This window comes from Epinephelus lanceolatus, chromosome 18 (genome assembly GCF_041903045.1).
Source record: "Epinephelus lanceolatus isolate andai-2023 chromosome 18, ASM4190304v1, whole genome shotgun sequence".
Taxonomy (NCBI): Eukaryota; Metazoa; Chordata; class Actinopteri; order Perciformes; family Serranidae; genus Epinephelus; species Epinephelus lanceolatus.
The window spans coordinates 16,498,619-16,524,042 of record NC_135751.1 but is presented as its reverse complement, the minus strand read 5'-3'; the positions used below and the strand labels follow the sequence as shown (position 1 = coordinate 16,524,042).

Sequence of the window (25,424 nt, the reverse complement as noted above, 5' to 3'; positions counted from 1 at the left end):
TTGGTTTTGGTTTGGAAAAGATCTTTTGTGGCACAACAGTTGCTGGAAAAGCAGAGATGGGTTGGTGAAAAACTACTGGGATCGGTGGCTGAAATGCCGCTGATACACACTGCGAAGGATCAGTTAAAACATCTAGGATCGGGTAACTGATGGGAAACTGAAACTTACTCCATAGAGTGTGTATTTTCAGAGGTATGTGCTTTGGGAGAAATGGGCTTTCGTCTACTGGGGAATTTTTCTGATTTTCTGGGGCTTTGGAATTTTGGGCAGGTCTGTGATACAGTGGTTAGCATTATCACCTCACAGCAAGAGGGTTCCTTGTTCAAACTGTGGGGAGTTCGAACCCAGGGTGGGTTCCCCAACCCAGGGTGGGTGGGAAGCCCTTCTGTGTGGAGTTTGCATGTTCTCCCTGTGTCAGCATGGGTTTTCTGCGGATAGTCCGTCTTCCTCCCACAGTCAGAAGATATGCAGGTTAATTGCAGACTCTAAATTGTCCATAGGTGTGAATGTGAGCATTAATGGTTGTCTGTCTCTATGTGTCAGCCCTGTGATAGTCCGGTAACCTGTCCAGGGTGTACCCCGACTATCGCCCAATGTCAGCTGGGATAGGCAACAGGATAAGCGATTATGTGAATGTATGAATGGAACAATGGCACAGTGCTAACATTGGTAACCAACCGGAGGGTGGGCGGTATGCTTCTGCGACAACGCTGTCCTGATTTCAACTGCTGTATGAACGTGATGCAAGCGGGGATGCTTAGCTAGCCATTGGGACACTGACAGGGACTCACATCCACTAACGTGCATGTGCTGCCTACCGCAACAAAAAGCAGAGAAACTCAGATTACAACACACACGGAGGGAGCATGACTTTACATAGCAAATGTTTGCTGCTATATCAATACTCTGAATGTTGTATTCAGAACTTTTAAATAGAGAATCAAATCCTTGTTAAATTGGTGGATAATCAGATTTTAACTGTCACTGAAAAATTGCAACCTAGAGCTTTAGCTGTTAAGTACTTCCCTCATGCAGCTATTGGCCTCACCCTCATAAATGAGGTTTAATATGACACAATAAACTGCTCTGCCAAAAGGCAGCTGATGTAAAATTACAGGGTCTGTGAGTGAATCCTTTATAAAAAAGAGAAAAAGCCATCTGATATTAATGTGTGTAAACATCAGATCAGTATTTTACCAAGCCTTCGGTTGGCATAATTATGAGGACACTTTGCAGTGTGTGATTGTGAGTTTGGCAGGTTGCAGTGTCAGCTGGCCCTGGCAGAGTCCCAGGCGTCATGGCGCTCAGCACTGGGTGATGACAGAGCTGTAGGTTAATTGCACTCTGATTCATGGATAGTGCAAGGAAGTGACAGCACAAGGTGCTAACCCTGATTCAGCAAGGCATACAGTATGTGAGACGAAGGACTGCATCACCTGCACAGATGTTCATCCAAAAGGTACGGCAAAGAAAAACACGTTCCCATTCAGAGATTACGATGAAAGGAAGAACAAATTTGGGTGCTTTTAGACACAAGAGTCTGTGCTTGCAACACTGTGTTTTAGCCTTCAGCAGATTTATTTGACAATGAGAGAGTAAAAATGTGACTTCTATTTTTTAAACCAATCAAAGAAAAGGCAGCATTTCAACGCTGTGAAGCTTTTTAAACGCGCAAACTGTAGTACCAGACAATACCCTCTGTCAGTCCAAGGATAAACAGACAAAAAAAGCATAAATAGAAATAAAGAAACGTAAACATTAGGACTTATAAATATTTATTCACATACTTTTAGGATGCAGACCATCCGTCAGCCTCCAAGAGAAGCTGAATTTGTTCTTCCTCTTTATATTTTCCCTCCTTGGTCGTCAGGTGAGATGGAGACAGTTCTGGTTTTATTACAGCGCATGCACAAGCACACCAAAATCTACAAATAGACCAAAAGGCTAGACAAGAGCAACATCACAAAACACAGGACGCATACATTGCACAACGATGCACATGTGCACTCACTCATAAAACACACACACACACACAGGGACACTCAGGTATGCTCACCTTGGCTTGGCTGAACTTCCTTGACGACAGACAATTGGTCGTTGACGAGCAGCGGTGAGCTGAAGTTTCGCTTGAATGCTCCAGACTGATGGAGGAGAAGAGAAAAAGTGATTTTTTTTTTTTTCAGTTTACTTCGTGTTCTTACGCTGAGCTAACGGGAAACTGGCTCCGTGTACTGACTTTAAGACATTAATAAAGTCATTTGAAAATTACCGAATCAGAAACACATAAGGACACACTGAGTGCTGCAAACGCTGTGGAAAAAGAGCTAATTTTTTGTCACACACCAAAGCAACGTGCAGCTCTCTTTTCTTCTAATTATGAACAATGAATTCACTCAACCACTTACGAGTGTGCACATGGCTTACACACAGGCACTGACATGTGATTCTGTGTGTGTGTGTGTGTGTGTGTGTGTGTGTGTGTGGTGCAATTTCACACTGAATTTAGCATAGTAAGTGTTTCAGCAGAGATATCAGTTTGTCTTCTCCTTGACTTGCAAATGAACCACTCAGTTTGTCATATTATGTTGACGTGAGAAATGCTCCGTAACACCTTTGTTGCTGTAAAAAGATACTCGAGTTCTCTGATGATATTTTACCTTTCCCTGGCCTCGTCACTCCCCTACCTCCCCCCGTCTCCGTCTTCGCGCTCCATCAAACTGCATTGAGCCGTTTTGAACACAGTGCTCTTAAAAATTTTCCGAGTGGCTCTCAGAAGGTCTCGCCTCTTGCTGCATGCTAATGTCCTCTGCCCTGCACCAGAGGATAAACACAAAAGCTCTGTCTGAAATCTCTCCCAATTTGCTGCAGACTGTGCCACACTCCTCAGGTCAAGAGTGTTCCAGTGTTTGTGTCTGCGAGTTCAATCTTCCACTTTTTTTATTTCTTCAAAAGCTGTTTTTATTTTAAACACTGTACTTTAGACTGTTCCACAAAACATGTCAAAGTCTGCATGATCCAGCAGTACAGGTTCATGGTAAAGTTACCATGGTAACAGTGCTTCTGCTCAGGTTATTGAAATCATGATTGCAATCCAAACTGTTATTTTTGCCGATGTTTAAATTCACTGACTGTTGGAAATCTGAGGAATTGGAGGCTGGACTGACTGAGGAGGAGAAACTTGTGCTGCACATTTTCATTCTCTTCATCAATGTATGAAATACTTGCACATGCTTGCACATCAAGACAAGTCATCACCTGGTGCATTTTGCGGTTTCCCTTATTTTAATTGCTAAAGGACCAAAATTTAAGCTTTTCTTTGTAGCCCCAGAATTAAGGGCTACTTGAGATTTTTTTTTAAACTGTCATCTGTCTATTAAATATGACGCTACAGCCAGCAGCAGGTTAGCTTAGCTTTGCACAAAAACAGTGAGCCTGCTGATTTGCTGTCTAAAGGTAGCACAATCTGTATACCAGCAATGGTGCTTATCCATTAACATGTCATATCTTGTTTGTTTAATCCTTAAATTAGATGTTTTATGGGGGTTATATGATGGGCAATTTCTTGTCAAGGAGCAGTTGCAAGGCAACCAGTGAAGACTCCAAGAAGTAACTGCTCCCAGCAGGAAAGAGTCCGGCACACAGCCCACCCTGAAATAGCGAATTTATCGTTTTCATTTTGTTTAATATGTAGAAAAATCAACAAGAAATAACATGGTAATTCACTTTAGAGGTGCTGATATGCTGATTTTGCTTGCTCAGTGGCCCTTGGCGTCAACACTGAGGCACCAAGGCCCCTTGTAGCATCTCTATGAGACACACCAGGTATGTCACACGCTGTTAGTAGCAAATGTACTTATTTTAACCCAAACCATAATTTTCTTTCTAAACCTAACCAAGTACTATTTTGCATCTACCTAAACATGAAATAAACCTTTGTTGGTTTAAGCTTATTTTGAAAAGACACTGTCTGCATGTAACAAGTAAAAACTGAACATTTCCATAAAATGTATAATGAGAACTGGATAGGTGCAGTGTTAGAGGCGGGGCCCTGTTCATTCCTATAAAAAGTTGAAAAGGTATGAAATTGCCTGAATCTTACAATTTAGCTCTCCACTATCTAGAATGGGGATAAAATGATTTAATTTTAATTATTGAGAATTTCAAAATGTTATGGGACTAAATGGATCAAATCCCAACATTGAAATGTGTCCGTTTATGGAGGTTGTGAGGCTCAAAAAAATGTATCCACAGATTTACAGACGTCTCTTTCGCAATGAAAATCTATGACATCATGTGATAGACCTGGAAGTTGTAATTCCATGTTTGGCCACTACGCCAAATTGGCTTCAAAGCCTGGCTCTGTTTTTGGGAGCGTGGTCTCACTCCAAAGTCGTCGAAATCTGGCACTTGGGCAGCGACTTGCGGCGTCAGAAACCAAGGAAAAATGCATCCTTAAACGTCGCCATGGTACGCAGCTGGTTGCTGTTATAGCTGTTATAGTTTAACACACCCTTGCGGCATCAGGCGGAAACGTGGCGGGACAAGGACGAAAGTCCGAGGGGCTCAGGAAGGATGGGTGGTGGATGGGTCCAACAAAAAATGACTTTCACCCAAGAGAGCTGTGTTCGTGTCCCGTGAGATTCTAAAGCCAAACCCTGTTTTTTTTCCTAAACCTAACCACTTCCTTTTGTTGACTAAACCCAACCATCTGTGTTTGTTGTTGAAGGAAAAAAAATGTCAATTTGCAATGTTATTTTGAAAGAGACAGCATGTAAACCTTAAATGTCCTGTGAAAACGGAAGCGTATCTTGAAAGAAGACAACTTGACACGGTGTCCCAGAACGGCAACTAACAACGCACCCAGGGTACCTTGCATGTCATATGTGGACATGGAAAGTCCATGACCAAAACGTCAATATGTGACGAGGTCAGAATGAGAATATGTTGTTTCTGGGAGCTTGTACATTTCCTGTGAAAATGGAAATTTATTTTGAAAAGACAGTATGTAACAAGCAGAAAGTGACACACCATCCCTGAGTGTCCAACGCTAATGGCAAGCGGGGTATGTAGAGCGTCATAGTTTGAAGCGTAGGGGCGTTGACCAAGTGTCAGTATTTGATGATTTAGGTGTGAGAATGTGTTGTTTCAGGGCCGTTTCTCTGTTTTAAGTCTTTGTGCTGAGCTACACTAACCAGCTGCTGGCTAACGGATGATTGCTGTATGGATATTTTGTCTTCTTTTGTAGGAAAATCTGAAATTTATCCTGAGATTCTTTATGCAGCTGCGTATTGGTATCAAACCAGATTTTTTGAAATTTGAAAACTAAGCCAAAAAACATCACATTATCGCCCACACTCTCTGATATGAAGTACATAGAGACACCACAGCAGTGATTGCTTAGCACTAAAGATGTTGCCAAATTAAAAAAAAAAGTGGATTCACAGATTACAGATAAAGTGATTATGTCAATAAAAAAGAATGTTATGTCTCGGAGCATCAAATCAAACAATACAATTCTGTGAGTGTATTCGCACCTTCCCGTGACACAGCTGCTGCGATAGTTCTGAGGTGCACCACAGGTGAGCAGCCATCTTGCACGTTTTACACCGCAGAGCCTGTTTGGAGTTTCCTGCCGAGAGGGACAGAGATGTGAGAATGAGAGCAGAGACATAGAGGCGGCCATGACAACGAAGTACACAGCAGGCTGCAGATCTGCAACAGGCAGAAAGTCCTAACAAACCAAAGTGGCCTTCAGATCATGTGAGCAGGTTTCCCTCTGCCCCGGTAGAGAGAGTAATCAAAAGCCGTAGTGGTTTTACCAAGCTGGTGCTGACACTATCAGCTTCATAATCAACAGCTCCTCTTCCAAAACAAGCTGGAGAGATTAGAAAGCAGCTGGAGATATTTCAATGATAATCGATTTGGCATTGAGTCATCTTGCTTTTTCATCTTTGTTTTTAAGTGCTTCAGTGATAACAGCCATTGAGTACTGAGATGTTTAGTTCTCCCTTCATGTGTTAGGTAGTAACAAATCCTCTGAAGACTGGTGGATGTTTTTAACAATTAAGGTGTTGAGTCTCTTTTTATCCTACAAACCAAAGATGAATAGATTTGTTGTAGATGGGACGACGTCGACAAGCCTATTACGGAGCACAAACAACAATCAAACAAACTGGATGGCTCGATGGAAACACCGCTACTACTTTGAAAAAAAGGATTCTACTTCATCAGCTTAACAAGCAAATGGGCTGGACTGTGTTGAGGGACTGCAGAGGAGTACAGCGAGAGCGAGGTGATGCATCACATAAATAAACTCACAATGCATGCAAAAAAAAAAAAAGCAGAGGAGCAGGTTAGAATCTGTAATTGATCATAGTGACAGGAAGTAGATGTAGCAGAAATACTAGCAGCAGCTAGTAGCTCAGGCAAGCAGCAAATTGAGAGCACGCATACGTCTGCACTGCAGCTATCCCTGTTAATAATCTACTGGATTCTTCACGCATATAAACACAGAGAGAGCTGCGTTGAAGACATGCAGTCCAACTCTGAATCTAATATTCCTTAAATGAAGCAGAAAAAAATCCACCAGTGAGGTGAGGTAATTTAAATAGTCATCTGTTTCAGGGGATTTTTCTCTGAAACAAGCGGCCCTATTATGTTCGTGCTACCATACCTGAAGGAAAAATATGACATTTTGGGAAATGTGCACATTATATTCACTTCCTGGCGGAGATATGAGATGAGATGATCTTCTTTTCTCCACCATAACGCGAACGCGTGTATTTCCCAAAAGGTTCAACTATTGCTTTAACGAGTTGTGGACTCCTAAATCCTAATGTGGTGATAAAACATTGTCCCCATATAACCGTCTTCAACGTCTTTAGCACAACACGTAATGTTCTCTCTAAGAAAAAGTGCTCTCCAGTTTGCAGTGGAAGGCAAAGGGGCCTGTTTTGGCTTGCAGAAAGCAAAGAGAGTCCAGTGCTGTGTCTCAAATTGGATACTTATGTGCTTCCTATTTTGAGCACATGAGTGCGTTCACACAGAGATGTATGGCAAATGCAGTGCTCTACGAGTACCCAGATAGTGCACTCATGACGGTCAAAAAGTGGAGTGTGGAACACTGGACAGCAACATAGCAGAAGAGGCAAGGCAACAAATACATTTCAAACTTGTGAGATGAATTGTCAGCCGACTACTGCAATGAACACCAAACCAAAGCATTGTAGAGATGTACATGTGTATTTTTCCATTACCACTATACTGTTGTTGGATATAAGCCATCAGTTTGTTTATTTAGTTAATTCTGGAATAATTTGGTACCGCAAACGATAACGTGAAAGCTAACGTTAGCTAGCTAGGTGCATCAGGCACTGATGTTATTGATGTCTTGTGGCGTCAGCTATACAGTCTTTGGGTTTAAGTTTTGTTTGGTTCTTATGCACGTTAAATTGTTGTCTTAATTGCAGAAGATTTTAGTATTAGATTTGTGGTCAGATGCTGGAAAAGGTATGAATATTCATAAATTGCAGCCACTACCATTGACGCGGTAGATCAGCTAGTGATAGAGCTGGCCAGTATCAACAACGGGCATTGGTAGAATCATGCCATGAAAGCATATATATTGTGACAATTGTTCATCAAATGTTGGTGACAATGCTCTTCGTGGTTGTAATTTTCTGAGCAGAAGAAGAAAAACTGCCAGCTCTTGTGATCGTCAGCGCAGCAGTTGTGTTTGATTTGAGACAGCACTACCCTGTTAAAATCATGCACTATGCAAGTGAGTACATAGTGTACGCAGTTTGGTACATGTAAGTGTACTAATGGAAGTATGCCATTAGTATTTGAGACACAACACAGGGCAATGACCCTTGAGCCAAATCTGGCCCATGAAAGGGTGCCGGTTGGCCAGCCAACCATTTTCTAATTCACAATAAGAATAAGTTGATTCATGCAGGGATTTTTTTTGTCAGAGTGCATGAAAAAAGACACCCAAAATAGAGTTTGTCAAATGTAGTGCCAGAAATCCCCAACAGAGGTCCAGGATTATTATTTATGTATGAATTATTTATGTTTGTTTATTTACTGGCCCCTGGCCTTTTTCCCTCCCAAGGGCAAAGCAAGTATCTCTGGTCTAGGGAGTAGATCGAGGACCTTACCCACTATCATGTGCTTGCAGTGCTGGCAGTTGGTGGGCTTGCGAAAGACATGGTCCTGGAAACAGTGGTTGATCTGTGGTCGGGGCGGCTTGATGGGCAGCGATGGGGAAAGGCTGAGAGACGGGGAGTGGGAGGAAATGGAGGGGTTGGGGCTGAGAGATGGCGAATTGGATGGCGAGCAGTCCCCGACGAGCGGAGAGCCGGGCAGCAGTGGGGGAGAAGGAGGCGGTGGGTCAGTGATGAAGTCCGGGGGCAGGCGAGCGTCACTGTAGGACCTTTGGAAGAAGTTCTCCACGCTTTTGCTGCGCATGATGGTCTTGAAGGACAGAGAGCGCTTTAGTCTCTGGAGCTGCACACACACATTGACAGAGAGGGAGAAAGAGCTAAGAATAAACACAAGATAAGCAAGAATGCAGAGCCACATTTGGGAGCAATAACAAATGTCCAATGCGCCCTCAGGGCAGCGCAAGCAATATCCCGGCATCCATAATAACAACAGTCTGCTCTGTGCACCATGGGGGGAAGAGGGTGACTCATGAAATGCAATATAACCTCATATGGAAACAACACATTAATAGCTACCTGTATGTTCCCCGCAGTGAGGCCAAGCATATTGTTCACACACTCACATTTAACGGGGCAGCTTGTGCATTTGGCCCATGGTTAAATAAGATAAGCCTTTTCTCTTTGAGAACACCCACCACCGTGCATTGAGGACTGCTGTGTGCAATTGGCCCTTCTGTGGTAGTGGTGGCGGGGGGGCTATTGTGATGAAATGGGACAAGACAGTTTACATGGCGTTATCATCTATCAACAGCCTACCTTCAGGGCTCTTTATCTGATGGAGGATGCTCATTGGACAGATTGATCGAGCCACAGGATCCCTCTTGACAGGGCCAAACTCACATGCCTACAACATCCCACAATAACAAATTGCATGTACATTCTATCATGTGTATTGATAGAAGCAGCCATGCTTGTGTCTTGTAAGCTGCATCGACCAAACGCTCTTCAGTAATTGATGGTTGCTGCATTTTAAAAGCAGAACAATCAGACAACAAAACGTCACATCAGAGTCTTTAAGCTCCGTTCTCTGCAGCCATCCAGCATTGATTGGCTAGATAAATGCATGTTTCCTGACGTTTTGCCCCGGCTCTGTGTACGGATGATGATGCTAGTTTCCTCGAGGGATAGGCAGCCATTTGTTACCCTGACATGCAGTGGCAGCGGGAGAGCAGTGTGAGGGCGTGGTTGTGTCGCAAGGGAAGAATGGATCAACAGAGACAGACAGGCAGACAGATAATCAGTAGGCCACAGACACTCTGTGTGCACACACTCTGCCCGTCTGCGCTTGCTCTGCTCAGCGCCAAACATAATCACTTTACAGGGACATGCTGTTTACAGCTCTGCGCGTCTGGGAATAAGATATGAAAACAGTTTGTCTATTTGAGTTTGAGTGTGCGTTTGTGAGGCACACATGGAGGTAGAGCAAGAGAAACAAAAGTCGATGTGACTGAGCACATGTGCTCTCTGTATATGTCCCTTCATCAGACTCAGCACTGATGAAGACAAGCTAAAGTAACTACCACAATACATTACATTGCTATTGTAGCAAAGGGTGCACATGGTGTTATTCTATGTATATTGTAACTATATAAACATTGTAGAGTCTGGGCCCCTATTCTAAAGCTTCAGATAGCTTATCAGAGTGTCCCATCTCATCTCCATTATGTCTCATGAATTGTACTTGTATTTTAACTGGGCTTTCTTGTGAATAAACTAAGGCTGACCCCTGACAGTAGAGGATTTGAATCATGAGTCCCAGACCTGTCAGTTGACTGAGATTCTTCAAGTCAAGCAGTTTTTTTGCAAGCTAGTGTATATCTGGGGTTTCAGTCTCCAGATTTAGCTGCAGAGTGAGCACTCCTCACTTTCAGGCTGATCTCCAGTACAGGCAGCTGCAGACCCAGACCCAAGGGAGTCTGAATGAGATGGAGGCAGCTGCTTGAAATGAAAAGAGGCTTTGCTCAGTCAGGCTCTGAGTGGCCAAGAAGTGGCCAATTCACAGCTCATACCAACTTAATACGATATAATTTCTGGCTTTTGTTTGATATCTGTGTCTGCAAAAAATGTTGCACATTTCCAATCTGTTTTTAGCGTAATTCAGGGGTCAGCAACCTTCACCATCAAATGAGCCATTTTTTTTTACCAAAAATAATAAAAACAAAATCTGTCTTGAACCACAAAACATATTTTAGCCTTATTATGAAGGTAACACAGCCTATTAAGTCTAAATTAGCCAACTGACATTACTAAATGAGCATTCACTAACATGTTTGATGGCAATTCATGATTATTTGGAACTTTAACTTTGCAGAGCTGGTGGTGAAAGCAAATGAAGCTGTCCACACACTATTACATATTCTATTCTCATCCAAAACTTTACTTTTTTGGATTTGGAATCCATAGCTAGCCTAGCTAGGGGATTTAAGACTAGCCACTGCCCTTGAGGTTTGGCAAAATTTGGAGGAAAAGGCGTATGCTTGAATGCTTTCAGGGTTTTTGTTTTTTTTTTTGGTGCAGGGTGCAGAAATTCTTAAGGCCAACAACAATGATAAATTAAAATGAAATTGCTAAAGAAAAAATAGCTATTATTCATTTTCATATGATATTTTTTGTCAAAGTCATAAGAGGACACCAAAGATGGGCTGAAGAGCCATTTGTGGCTCCAGAGCCACAGGTTGCCTACCCCTGGCGCCAAAAGCACACATTTGCTAAGAGAGCTAACTTGGCTTGTTTACTATATTACATGAACATTGCTTGTTGCCCTGCTTAACCCCGTCCAAACTTTATATGGAAAAAAGAGACAATCAGTTGAATATTTTTACAGCCAAATCCAATTCGACTGGTATAATTCTGAGTCGACTACAGCCTTAGAATAAAAAGAAACTGAACTGACTTGATACAAACAGAGTCAGTCTGACTCACGTCCTCCACTTTGATTTTCAGTTTTCACCCACTGGTAGAAGATTCAGTATTCCTCAGTGTAATAAGTGTTGCTACCTGCTCAGACCCAACCGATGCTGACTCAAGTGACATCACTTGAGGGAAACTTCACACAGCTCCCTGTGGAGCAGCAAAAGGCTCTAAACACTCTTTTTCACACCTGGTAAACAGACTTTGATGTGTAAAATCGGCACGCTCTCCCTTTAAGGTGTTCAGAAAAATGGAATCTCAACATCTGCAATTTTATGACTACTGGGCAAACTCCATCTGCTGATGGAGGCTGTGTGACACAATCAAAAGCTCCAGAGAGCTGCACATGGATGTTGTGGTGAGGCTGCTTTGTCAACAGTCATTTATACTTCATAGAGTGGTTATAATCCTCAAATGAACTCATGACCCTTTATGACTTACTCGCTCTCCAAAGAGCCATCAGTTCTGCAGTTATGAATGTTAGTGAGTCATTAATGAGGGATCATTTCTAACTCTCTAGTAAATAATCAAGATGAGTTGAAGAGCTGGAGGAAGTTAAGCTGAAGGAGGATATATGCCAGCCAAAAGGATCTTTCACAACCTGGCAACCCAAATGTTCTTATTTCTAATTTTCAGAACATTAACAAACAATCTATTAAACATCAATAAACTTTTTATGAAGAACACCTTATAAGAAGGTGGTAGGCATATTTAAAAAATACTGTCTGTCAGTGGTGCAGTGCTTTGACACACATCTCCACGTTTTCTGTGCAGCATCACAGTCGTGAGCCGAGCTCTCTCAATCAGAGCATATGAGTGCTGGCATAACAGCTCCGGCTAGAGCACACGTCTCAATTACAGCTAATCTAATCATCTGTCAGCGCGCGGGCCTAAAAAGCATTCCCGTTAGCTTCCATTTGAACATTAACTGGGAGCGTCATACTTCTGAGTTACAGCCAGTGCGATACCATGTCAGGGTCAGGGTCACGTGAGTTTCTTTGACAGGTGAAATGTCGATGAAGATGAGGCAGAGTGAGCCAAACTTCCTCAGAGATTACGCCCTGGGTGTGATGTATGATCTCATCCCTTATGTATTATTGAACCCTGGCAATTTCATGACAATGCCTGTCAAGTGCAGAGAGAATTGCCTCAATCATTTATCTTCTGTAATACTGAGATGAAGCCTTTCATCTGTAGGAACTGTTTCTCTCCCCAAAGAAACATTTGAGATTAGTTCAGCTTGCTGATGTTACTTACCCAATAAATTATTTACATTATTCACATGTGACTCACAACACCATGCAAAATTCAGGACCAGATATACACGCACCTGCACAGTCAATAAACTTCAAGTGGCAACAATCTCACTGCTATAGCCCAGATTTTGACAAGCTGTCTCAGTGGACGTTGTAAAAGCCCATAATTCTCACATCTTCGATCCATTTACCAACCCCCAGTTGTTCTCACATGATGTAGCCAACATAAATGTTCAAAATCGATGTTCCATGGAGAGACAGCAGGGCTGAAGCAGACATAATTCAATGATAAAGCTTTTATTTCATCCGAATATGCTGCTCTCTCTCCCTCCATCAGAATTTAATGGGGACAGGAGCCGTGGCTGAGATATATATGGGATGCTCCGGCCTGTCCAGAGGTCAAGCCTGAGCAACGAAGGCTTGGTCCCACTGGGAATGTGGCCATAAATACAGCCTGTGGCCATAGTCTGCTTCAGTTTGGACTGTTTTAATTGATTCGCCCAGTTGGGCACATTTAAAAGGAGAAGCTTATCCAGTAGCTTTAGTTTAGAGGCTGCAAAGGTCAAAATATGCACTCTGTCTGTTGGGAATTTGGTGAAAATGTCTTGGTGGTGGGGTCTGCATCACCCAACAGTCACCTCACTTTATGTAGAGAGAGAGATCTGTGCTGATTCTTTTCTCCAAATTTCTCTTATTTTACAACAGCAAAAATAACAACTGCAATAAACACACACCTCCTCTAAACCGTTCTAAATCACAGTGTAAAAGTGAGTATTCAACAAAGTGCATGTCAGGAAAATATTTTACTTTCTGCAGCCTGTAATTTCCATTTTAAAACTGTCCACCAGCTTTGTGCCCGACCTTTGAGGCTGGCGCTCTATAAAATATGCACAATGAGATTTTTTTCTTTCACAGTGGACGTCACAGTGTTCGACCTTGTTCTAAGTGTGGATATTTCAGTCTCAAGAAGGATCGCCATGCTGTGAAAAACACAGTTTCTTGGCTCAGTCTAGTTCTAAGTCATTAGCAGAATATGTCACCCTCAGGTACCTGTTAGATGATGTATTTAAGGATATTATTATTTACACCTTCACTGTGTGGCTTCAGCTGTTCAGCTGTGCAGGTGACTGAAAACTTATATAAGGAGACAGGAAACAACTGACTGAACAAAGGTAAAGGAACAACATTGAGCTGGGCAGTATAATAATGTTATATCAATACTGTGTTATGAGCCTCGATATCATCATAAATTTTGGATGTCATAAGTGTTACGTTTTCCTGGTTTTCAAAGGCTCTAATACAGACTGTTCTAGCTGCTCTATTATTTGCCATTACCAGAGGTTTGGACTAGAGTCACATAACTTAACTTGAGTCAGTCTTGAGTCCAAATATGATAACTTTATACTCGACTTGACAAAATCAAAAAAGACTTGCAACTTGAATTGGACTTTAACACCAGTGTCTCGTGACTTCATTTGGATTTGAGCCTTCTGACTTGAAAATACTTCACACCTTCTCCCAAGCCCAAAGATTAAAATGTATGATCTTTAATATGTGTGTCGCAAATAAATTCATTTTCCAACAAACTTCAACGCTATTCATTCCCAGCAAGTCGGCACGTCATTCCCAAGATCCACTTTGTTTGAACCAACCTGACAGCATCCAGTCAAGTTGCAGCAGAGATCCATGAAGGAGTAACACGACGTTACTGAGCACCAGTTGGAAAAAATGATACAAAAGATCACTTTGTTCATGTACAAAAACACTACAGGGGGTCAGAAAAAAGCAAATTGCAGTATGCAAAAAAACCACTTGTTTAAATAAAAGTGAAAAAAATATAAGCATTCATTATTTTTCATATATAATTAGTCAGTTGTTAAAATGGCATTAAATTTGGTCAAGAGCGTGTTATGATTTGTTTAGGACTCAAAACTTAAAGTTTAGGACTTGCGACATGAGTGCAAAGACTTGAGACTTACTATTGACCCACCTCTGACCTCAAAAACTTTATTGCATGAATATTTTGTGAGCGCACCAATAGTCAACCCTACAATATCGTCGCTATATCGATATCAAGGTATCTGGTCAGAAATATCATGATATGTGATTTTCTCCACACCGGCCAGCACTGGGACAACCTGAAGGATTTATGACGGAGGAACAAAAAATTGCAAAAAAATACAGGTGTGATATGATCTTTGAGCACAGTGTGCAAACAGCTTTGGTCTTTACCATTACAAGAGGAGTAGGTGAACCAGTTTCATGTCCCACCGTTTCCTTTCTTGGCTGAAGTTTGTCATTATGCATGGCAGCCTGGCAGATTCCCACTTTGAATACGAGATAAGAGATGCATAATCACAGGCTGCTTCCACCATTCTGTCCCTATCACACATACATGTACACACACACACACGGCATAGACAGCCAATCACGTGCTGGCCCATACACACAGACTTCTCTCCCCCCTCTCTCTATTTGAGTGTTTAATGGAGTAAACACTGTATGAAATAGTAGTGTGGATTACAACCACTTCCCTCACTGCAGTGCAATTCCTCGCCCCCACATTCAGCTAACCCCGACATGAAGCTTTGCCCTGGCAACTCATCATCCATCACTCACCCAATCACTGTTCACACACAAGCACAACACAGTGACTGTCAGCGTCTGACGAGGGGAGGAGGATGTTATTTCTGAGTGAGCATCGGTGTCGACAAATAAATCTCCCTAACAGATACTTTTCTTCCCCTCATCAGCGAAACACAGACAGTTATTTTTGTGGTTACTGTTAGTGTCCAGTATTTCAACAGCTCACACCTTCCCCTGAAGTGTCACATCAATAAACATCACAGTAGTGAAGGTGTTACATTAATCAATGAAGACCTTGGCCCACTTCAGCCTCCCTCTGCGACTAACTCCCCTCCTCACGTCACTCAGGATCAGTGTCATCTGGAGAGAAAGTGAAGTGATAGTTAATGGGATGTGAAGTGAACTTAAAAGTGTGTGTGGTTTCAAAGAGATGTTGGGAGATTAACTTGTGAAATGACAATGCAGACACTAGAAATCATCCACATGTGTCCTGCGGATCATTAGTAACACTTCAGCATTCACTACGCTGAGTGACTGTATGACCTCAATTAGCACTGTCCTGTGTGAACAGGTGTGTGTGTGTGATAAAAGCGGACCACTTCTAATATAAATGATGAGTCTGCCTAATCCATTCATATCAGAGACACACTCTTTCCCAAAGTGCTGACAGATGAACTGCAGCCATATTTCAAGCCCCTATCAGCTTTTCCTGCTCGTTATCTCTGCTAATCTTGGATAAAGACAGACTTTCATGAGGTGTCTGATTTAGTAGAGCTAGTGGCGTGGCTGTAGTGATGGCAATGTCCATCTGTTAGTCAGTCCGTCAGTCGTTTGGTGCACCACTTTGGTCCAAATTGAAATATCTAAAACATTATTAGATTGCCATGAATTTTTGCACAGGCATTCATGGTCCCCAGATCTTACTGACTTTGGTAACTCTCTGGCTTTTGATGCCACAAGCTACTCAAACTTTTGACTTATCCTGTAAAATCTATCCAACAGATGGATTGGCCCATGTGTTTTACTGCAGGCTGTTGTCATTCACTGTTCGTACTTATACCTACGAAAAAGTGATGCACTATAATATGTTTATAACCAGCATAAAGGGTCTGAGAATAAGTGACCTATGCGCTACAGGTTGTCCTCCGTCATATGACGAAAGCAAAAAACGAAGTCAAGTCATATAGAATAAAGAGCGACAAAGTCCACGAACAGAAGGGGTAGGGGTGGTGGATGGGTCAAACAAACAGGACTTTGACCCAGATTATCGGGGTTTGTGTCCCGTGTGAAACCAAAATTCAATGATGAGCTATTTTATGTTATATATGTACGTAACATTGTGTCGTCATGTCACGTCACCACCCAATCATGATTCTTTTGCTAAACCTAACCTAACCTGTAGGGGCACTAATTTGTTAGATATGAACCGTTGTGTGTGCTTTTTTGTCAGCCCAGTTTCACTCCGCAGTCATCAAAATCTGGTGCTTGGGCAGTGTCAGGCGCCAACGAAAAAATGCCTTTAACGTCAACATGATATACGGCCAGTTGCCGATATAGTTTAACGGCGCTCTGTGGCATCAGGGGAAACACAGTAGTAAAAGAATTTAAGGTGGTGAAAGTCAGAGTAGGATGGGCGGAAGGGGTGGTGGATGGGTCCAACAAACGTTTGCGTACCGTACTATTATAAAGCCAGATCCTGTTTTTTCCTCTAAACCTAACCCCGCGTTAGTTGGTGGCGGAAAAAAACACCAATTTGCATTGGTGTACTGACGTAAGGTGCTTATTTTGAAAAAAAAAAAGGCAGTGGCCTTAACTTGATATGGTGTCCCAGAACATCAATAACCAACGCACAATGAGTAATGTCGTATCTGGACGTGGAAGTTCTATGACCAAATGTCAATATATCACAAGGTCCGAGTGAGGTGTTGTTTTCGTAAGATATCATTTGAACCACCGTTTAAGAATACCTTGTGTTGGAAGGCAACGTATCCTCATACAGTGGTTCATGTGATATCTTACTAAGTCTTATGAGTTAGTAACCAATGAATGACATTATGTACTTAATGTAAAGTTAGGTAGGTTAGGTTTAGGCCAGTAAAGGTCCTTTGGTTTGGTTCATAAAAAGAAACATGGTTGGGTGTTTTTAGGTTTAGGCAAAGTTCTGTTGGTTAGGTTTAGGAAAGGTAACGATGTACCTTAAAATGACTCAAAGCTGGTTTCACATGGCTCTGACGTGGCCATGTTTTGTGACCCATCCACCACCACAACCTCCCTACTACTGGGGACTTTTTACTCCTGTCAGTGAATTGATCACATGATCGCAGCCTTCCCAACTATGTGGGTTATACATGAATTACTGGCCCATGATTATGTGGGATATAACGATATGATAATTTTGGTACATTACTTTTTGTTGGTATACGTACAAACAGTTTATGAGAACAGCCTGACGGACATGAGGATGACATTTATGGGTATGAATTAAATGTCTTAGCTATCAAATGGATTACCATGAAATTTGATACAAATATTCAGGTTTCCCCAGGATGAATTCTAATAACTTTGATGATCCCATAACTTTTATTCTAGTGCCATCAACAGATCAAAACCTTTTGATGTAATTCCCATTCGCCTAATTTGCACTTCATGTTTATACTAATTAGCAAATGACAGCATGCAGGAACTAATCTTGAGAGTATCTAAGAGAGTTCACATGGTAAACATTATACATTACCCACCACACATCAGCATGTTAGCATACTCACATTAGCATTTAGCTCACAGCACCATTGTGCCAAAGTACAGCCTCACAGAGCTGCTAGCATGGCTCTGGGCTCTTAATCTTGTTTTTTCTAGATATTTTTGTGTATCATTACAGAGCAAAATCACGCACAAAACTGTTATTAAATCCAGTGTTGCAATAGGCAGTTTTGCATAACATCAGACAACACAGTTTGGATAAAAACTTTCAATTTTCTTGGATTTATAGAAATTGCACAGCAGAATTTTGGAGAATATAAAACAACGCCTGCATATCATCACAATATAATTTACCAGGAGACAGTAAATGATGATAGTGAATCATCGTTCAGCTCTAATAACATGTAACTGCATCTCTCTGGTTAATTTTCAGTCAGGGACCCGTTTCATTCTCCCTCATGTGTGCCTGCAGCATCTTCTCCTGATTATTTAATAAAAGAGTAGACAACACCAACACTTTGGATACAACTGCCATCACTCAACATACTGTGTGTTCAAGTGTTAGCATGAAGCACCAGAGTGAAATATCTCCTTCAGAAAACAGCCCGACTTGGCCACAAACTGTATGGTGTACAGTAACTTGTCATTTAGTTTTGGAGCCGTGACAAGTTCTCATTTTCGCACTGTAGGCAATTCCAGTCACCTTTTATCACTCGACCAGCTGTGTGTGTGTTTAAGTGCTCACATCGAGTGAAGATTGGTTCAAGAATCGAAAGGGGACACATGGAAGAATGGTGATGTTCTTGTCACACATTGGGCAAGGTGACAAGTGGGCCAATCTCCCAAAAACATGGTGTAGAGTATTATTTTAAGTCTTTATATCTCTGCACTCAGATATTGTCTTCTGCACTCATCTTAGAAAAGAAGAGGTTTACCTGTGCACTTCCATCACAGAAAAGGCTCCCGAAGCATCAACAGCCCCGAGAGATCAAACAGCTCTCAACAAAGAGTGACACTATTGGCTGCTGATTGCTGTTCAGGCATCTCATCTGCTCCACCAATCACATTTCTGCCAGCCTTGGCAATCGACCACAGCACATTTGTTGGGAGCCAGGGAAAAAGTCCATGCTTCCTTTCCTCTAAATCCTCTGGCCCTGTTTTCCTGTTCCTGGTTTGTGATATCCATCTTTGTGAGGAATTTGCTGCTGGTGGATCTCAGGGAGCATCTGTTATCAGAGCAAGCTCCCTGTCGTCCTTATCTAATTAAAAACATCATGGACACATGGCTATGTGTCTGATTAGATTCCTTCAAAAATTAAACCCTGTGGCAGTGTTTAAAATAGATATGGGTGGAATATTGATGTGAAGCATTTTCACTCTCCTGAGACCACACCTGTGCATATCAGAGCACTGACATTAAAGGGGACCTATTATGCTATACATATATATATATATATATATATATATATATATATATACATATAGATACAAAATGTTAACACAGCCAAAAAAGTAATCCTTGTTAGCATAAAATCTTAGACTTCAGACTGTTTATTACTGCAAGTGTTTACATTGCGTTGCCTACACTGCTACATGTAGCTACATGCTAATGTTCGTGTAAAGTGTACTTAATTTCCCCCCTGATTTCAAAACATATTACTGCTGGAACATGTCTGGTTGTGTCCAGAAGCTTTTTTGGTAATTTTTCACAGTAAAAAGTGCCACTACACATAGTAAATCCGCAGCTGCAAGTACACTGCTACATGTAGCTACATGCTAATGATCGTGAAAAGTGTGATCTTGGTTGGAGATTTGGATCATATTACTACTGGAACATGTCTGGCTGTGTTTTGAAACATTTATAAGTGATTTTTCACAGTAGAAAGTGCTGCAATTCTTATTTACAGTAATTCCTGCAATGATCCCTCAAATGGCTGCATACAGTGCTGTAGCTGAAAGCAAGTTCATTCCTATGAAAGTTGCTAAGTGGCACATGAAGCCAAAAAAGCTCACTTTCCGTGGTGTGAAATTACCCAGATCTTCCATACTGTGGGACCCATGGAGCAAGCACCCCAGAGACTTACCCTGGCTGTGCGGCTAACTTCAAGTTATGCCCTCCACTACCTTGAATAGGAAAAAAATATTATTTAATTTAATTATTATTTGACTATTATTTTATTTAATAATTATTTAATAGTGCCCTTCTAGAAATTTGAAATGTTATCAGACCAAATGAATTGAATCCTGATAGTGAAATGAGTCATTTCACGGGGTTTGTGACGCTAAAAAAATGTATCAAGGCCTACTGATTTACAGATGTCTCTTTCCCAATGTAAGTCTATGGGGAAAAGTCATTTTGGACCACATGGCATCATGTGACGGACGCGGTCATTGTAATTTCACATTTGGCCACGATGTAAAATTGTCTTCAGAGACTGGAGCTGTTCCTGGGGGCTTGGTGCAGAGATGCTGAGATATGGAAGACCTTGAAACACCAATCAGTGCAGACTTTTTCGGGAGGGGAGCTTAAAGAGACAGGCGCTAATATAGAGCATCTTAGACAGAGGGTGAAGAGGTGTCCCAGTACAGAAAGTGTTTTTTGAACTTTAAAGTATGAAAACATGTTCAAGCATAGACCCAAAATGCCAGTATGAACCCCAAAGGAGTATAATAAGCCCCCTTTAACATCAATATTCTCCTAGAAGGCACCTTAATGGACTCCTGTATGACTCTCCAGCAGCAGACAGCCAGTATTTAAATTAAGTTTAAAAGATGTTACAATTGACCTTTCAACTGAAAATCAAACACATGTGAGCAGTGCCAGGAAGTGAAATCTATTTCACACAGAGCCTTGGAATTCAACCAGTGCAGTCTCAGTCAATTGGCAGAGCCGAGGGAGAGAGGAACAGTGATTGAACGACCAGCCCGATTAGTTTGTGGTATTAATGGCTGACCAGTGAATCATGTGAATACCAAACAGTCGTGCCTGGCACAGAATGTCGCCTAATTTTCTTTGGTAGCAGCTGGTGAGGAGTGGGGAACTGGAGTGGACCACACACTGGAGAGAGCTCACTGACTTCCATGCTTCTCACAAAGGACATCAAATATTTAGATGAAGCATCTGAGTGTCACTTTGCTCCAAACACAGCCACAGCATGTGTGTGTTTGTGAGTGGGCAGCGAGAGGAAGAATGAGGCTGAGACAAAAGACTTAGCTAAGGGGAAAGTTGCATCAAGTGTTTGGGGCCTAATGAATCAAGTGTCCTAAAAGCCTTCCATTAAAAAGCAGACATTGAAAAAGCTTTCACAGCTCCCGCACTTGGAGGCCGGCCCTTGAAATCTTTGTTTATACAGTCAAGTCAACAAATTGAATGGAATCATAAGGACACTCTGTAAGGACACTTGAAGCTCAGGCAGGCCCACACTGTACAGTACAAGGATCTAGTTCTCTATAAGCACAAAATACACATATAAATAAATGTGGACATTTATGCTTATTGCAATGTTCTTGCAGCATAGAGGATAAAGTTGTTTGACACAGCGTGTGTGTGCAGCAGTGTGCGGACATAAAAGATGTGACTATAATAACCAAATAAAACCTATATTAATACAAATCTGAAAAGCATTAACTGTAACTGGTCTTAGATGTAAATTATACTCATTAAAATGCATATAATGTATTAATACTAAGCATAAATCTCCTTTGCATGTGTGTGTTTGTGTGCGCAGGAAGTGAATATGGAGAGACAGAGAGAAAACGGAGCAGACAGTGACATCACACCTTACGTGTGAGGTTACACCTAGTGACGCAGTCATGATGAATACAACTGCAATTGTTAAGGGCTGACATCAATATTACATAAACCAGTGAAATAACAAAAAAGGGGGAATAAAAAACAGGAAAATCTCAGGTAAATAAAATCTTTTTTTAATTACACAAGGAATCATTTTGCTTTCAGTGTGTGGAGGAAACTGCTCTGCAAAGTTTACCGTCTCATTTCTCCTCGTTACAGAGATTAGACTTGTAAAACAGATCATTAGGGCTGAGTGTACTGAGTTTATACTTGCCTTGGATGACATCGGCTGGATGGACATGGTGCTTGGAGAGCGCTGAAGCTGAGAGTCGCTCTCCATCTCGCTGTTCTCAGTCATCATTGATACCGTGATGGAAAGAGTCGTTCAAGACACAAACACTTCAAAAAAAACTTCTAACTCCTCAAACTGTGTCCAGTCGGTAGGAAATCTCCGGCTTTAGCCACATAAAAATCTTGGCAAAGTGTGACAGATCCTCATTGCAGGAATTTGTGCGCGCTGCGAGATGGACGCCTTATTTCCAATTTCTCTCTCTCCACACACACACACACACACACACACACACACCAACAGCAGCAGGTTGATTTAACAGTTTCTAAACATACACACGCTCACACCAGCTGTTTATATTTCGCTCAGGCCATGCAAGGACAAACATTCAGGATTGAGACTCGCGCGTGGGTAATTGTATCGCCCCTTGACGCGCATCGGGAAACTCCAATGTGCCACAATTCCGTCCTACAGTTTTTTTTAAAAAAAAGGTTCAAACCAGAAAAAAACATCGATGTGGAAATCTCTTTTCAGTGTAATAAATCCAAACAAAGCTGGTGCTCTGGAAGGCGCTGGCTGGGTATAAATCCAAAGCGAAATGTGCCCTTCACCAATGCACACACTTAAATTTAAGCGCAATCCGAGGCACGCCTTCCCGTGCGTCTGAGGCGCATGATTGGGTCAATTTTTACAACTCTGCCAGGATTCATTTAGACTGGATTCACGGGGCGGGGGCTTGTACTAAGACCAAATATAGACTACCTCACAACTGGCAAACAGAGCGCTAATTTTCTCTTTGAGGTGATAAACAGGACGTTCCCTCATCATTTCTCTCCTAATTACTGCTTTTTAAAAATCAGTTTTAAGCAGCAAAGCGAACCTGTTTAATTCATTGTTTAATTAATTTGTCTTGTCCTCGGTGCAAACTTAAACACCCACGAAAAGGTACCCTAACTACATGATTACAGCTCGTTCCAACAGGTCAATTGATGACACCATCTGGCTTTTATTACCATCTGCGCATCTGTCTATAGCTGATCAGTCTAAAGGGGTTTCAGATCATGCAGTGTAAGTGATACAATATAAAAACAATATAAAGTATGCAGTTATTATGATTCAATGTCCCAGGCAGTGGTGTATCTCCCAATAGGTGCCTAGGGGGACCACCCAAAGGGGGGTGGGGGGCAAAATTCCCCTGGCAAATAAATACAATTAAACTTAAATTAGTAGCCAATGGCTTTTATTTGCTTACATCACTGATGCATATATTTGCTCTTGCTTTGCAAAGATGGGAAATGCAATCAAAGCAAATTGCTTATTTAAACGAGTGTGAATATTACTTGTATAAAACTTAGGCTGCCAATAATACATCAATCACGAATCATTCATTTGATCTAGTTCCAACGTACAGTGCATCAGGATTATGGCACCTGACATACCGACACAAGACCACTTTATCCTGTTAAAACAATACTAACAACTTGGATTATTTTTAATAAAACATTTTTTGATCTGAGGACCTTTACGGACTTAAGGAATATGAATAACTTACAGGGTAATCGAGGAACAGACACATAATTTTAGGCAGCCAACAACCCGGATTTCATACATTTGAAGAACTACTTCTGCTACTACTACAAAAAATGAACTGCTTGGCAACCTGACCAGTTGAGACAGATGATTATTATCAAAATGTGTAGCCACAACAGGCTAGTAAAAGGGACTGGGCATTTAACTGGGACCAGGCTTTTAATTGAAGTTTTACGGTAAATAAATAAATAAAAATAATAAATTGAAATCAGCTGTAAGGGAAGTATTGGAGTAAAAGTGGAGAGCATGAGAATAAAACAAAATGAAAAGGCAAAAGCATCCTGGGTGCAGTAGTAAAAATGGGAGAAGATGAAATTAGCAAATTTGCACATACCGTGTTCTCTTGTTGTTCATTTGCTATTGTTTGTTAACTAAGTGTTTTTTTGTGTTGATCAGCTCTTATTCTTGTTAATAATACATATCATAAATACGCTAATACTTATACTACTTTTACAACTAATAATAATAATAATATGGGGGTGGTTGGGGGGGATTTTGCCCAGGGTGCCGAATGTGCTGGGTGCGGCACTGGTCAGAGGGATGTTTCAGTGGTGATAGAAGTGGGTGGAGGATGTTGTTGCAGAACTTTCTGCTGTGGGTCATCAGCAGTCCTACAGTAGAACAATGACCCATATAGGATGAGCTGCACTACTTTCAGTCTGTTTTTTGGGGGGAAAATTGTTCCCAGCCACACTTTTATTTTGTTATCAGAGTAAATTCCAATTGTCATTTCCCACCTGCCCTCTGACTGACTGAATAAAGCCGTAGCTGCCATGCTGCCCTACAGAGTTAGAGCTACATCAGGGTTGGCATGAAGCAGCTACAATAAGGCCAGAGGATTGTTACCTCTGATGCTTTCAAATGCACTCTGATTTCCTACCTGCTTCTTTTACCAGCCTCGGGTGCGTTTCAACTGATTGTCCCCTTTATAACACATCAGATGAAGGAGAATGAAGCAATAAGCTTGTGGTCACAGCTACTGATTTTTGCATTAACCTGATGAAGGTAGAAGACAGGGAGAGTTAAGGTAATAAGTGGTATTTTAAAGTGAATTTAAAGCGAATAGTGCAGCGTGAGACAGGGACGGAAGACTTCTGAATGTGATTAAAGTTTGTTTTTTTTCTATCTGCACTGCCTTATTTCACCGTAGCCTGACATCAAACTTTGCTCTAAGCTGTCAGAAAGTCCTTGTGCGTGGGTGCGTTGGAGAAAGAGACAGAAGGAAGAAGACAAAGGGAAAGAGCCTCTGTTATCACATTAATTATTGCTTCACTCAGAGCCAGGGCACAGCAGATAGCACAGTGACTGCTGAAAGGAACACTCTGTGAAAAAAAACAAACAAAAGCCAAGTCAAAAGTTTTCTGGTGTGTAGCAGTGCTGTCAAAAATAAGCTGTAACACAATGTCTTGGTAGGGCTGGTGTGCAGTGAGCTGTGATCTGATCCTTCTGTGTTCAAGCTCAGAAAACACAGAACAGTTGAAAGAAATGCTGAAGGAGGGAAACACACATACACACACGCATTTAAATGTCTCCCTCTGAGCCACCCACCTTTCATCCTCCATGTGATCCCTCAGGTGCCGGAACACGGCTGCTAAAAATGAACATTAAAACGAGTGTGGAAACACATTGATCTCTCGGTGATTTAGAGACGGGAGGGGGGGAACAATGGGAGGATGAGAGGCACAAAATGAGTCCCATGCGGCGGAAAACAGATCCCAGCCATGACAGCAGTCGTCATGGTGCAATCACAGGACCAGAGCTGCTGCTCTCTCCCCTGGCATAAACTGATACTGATTGTTCATCTGTGCTTTCACCTCCAACATGTGTACGTAAGTACACACAAACACAGAGACTTGACTCTGCATGTGGTGTCCCATGAGCTCCAAGAGTATATCTTTTCATAAACACCCAAAGAGCCACATTTTAAACTGCAGACACACCCATCTGATCAAGGCTGTGCTCTTAGGATGTTTGCTGTTTGTTCCATAAATAAGAAAACTCACACTTGCGCTGAGCATCTCAGTTATTCACTGAGCTTGTGAGTAAATAATGCTGACTTACAGTTCATCCTCAAA

General features: G+C 41.7%; 1 protein-coding gene across 3 annotated transcripts in view; it reads right to left on the bottom strand.

Annotated features, from left to right (window-relative positions):
• LOC117267894 (SH3 and cysteine-rich domain-containing protein 2-like) overlaps positions 1–22,367 on the bottom strand; it is a 36,524-nt gene extending 14,157 nt beyond the window's left edge. For 2 of the 3 annotated variants that reach the window (XM_033643960.2, XM_033643962.2), the window contains exons 1-4: positions 21,745–22,366; positions 8,160–8,508; positions 5,535–5,629; positions 2,057–2,141 (exon numbers count right to left, since the gene is read on the bottom strand). In XM_033643960.2, coding sequence (XP_033499851.2) covers positions 2,057–2,141; positions 5,535–5,629; positions 8,160–8,508; positions 21,745–21,831 — 616 coding nt within the window. In that variant the 5' untranslated portion in view covers positions 21,832–22,366. Of the gene's footprint in view, positions 1–2,056; positions 2,142–5,534; positions 5,630–8,159; positions 8,509–21,744 lie in introns of all 3 variants that reach the window. The other variant, XM_033643961.2, reaches the window with a different exon arrangement.
• Positions 22,368–25,424: the final 3,057 nt, after the last annotated feature.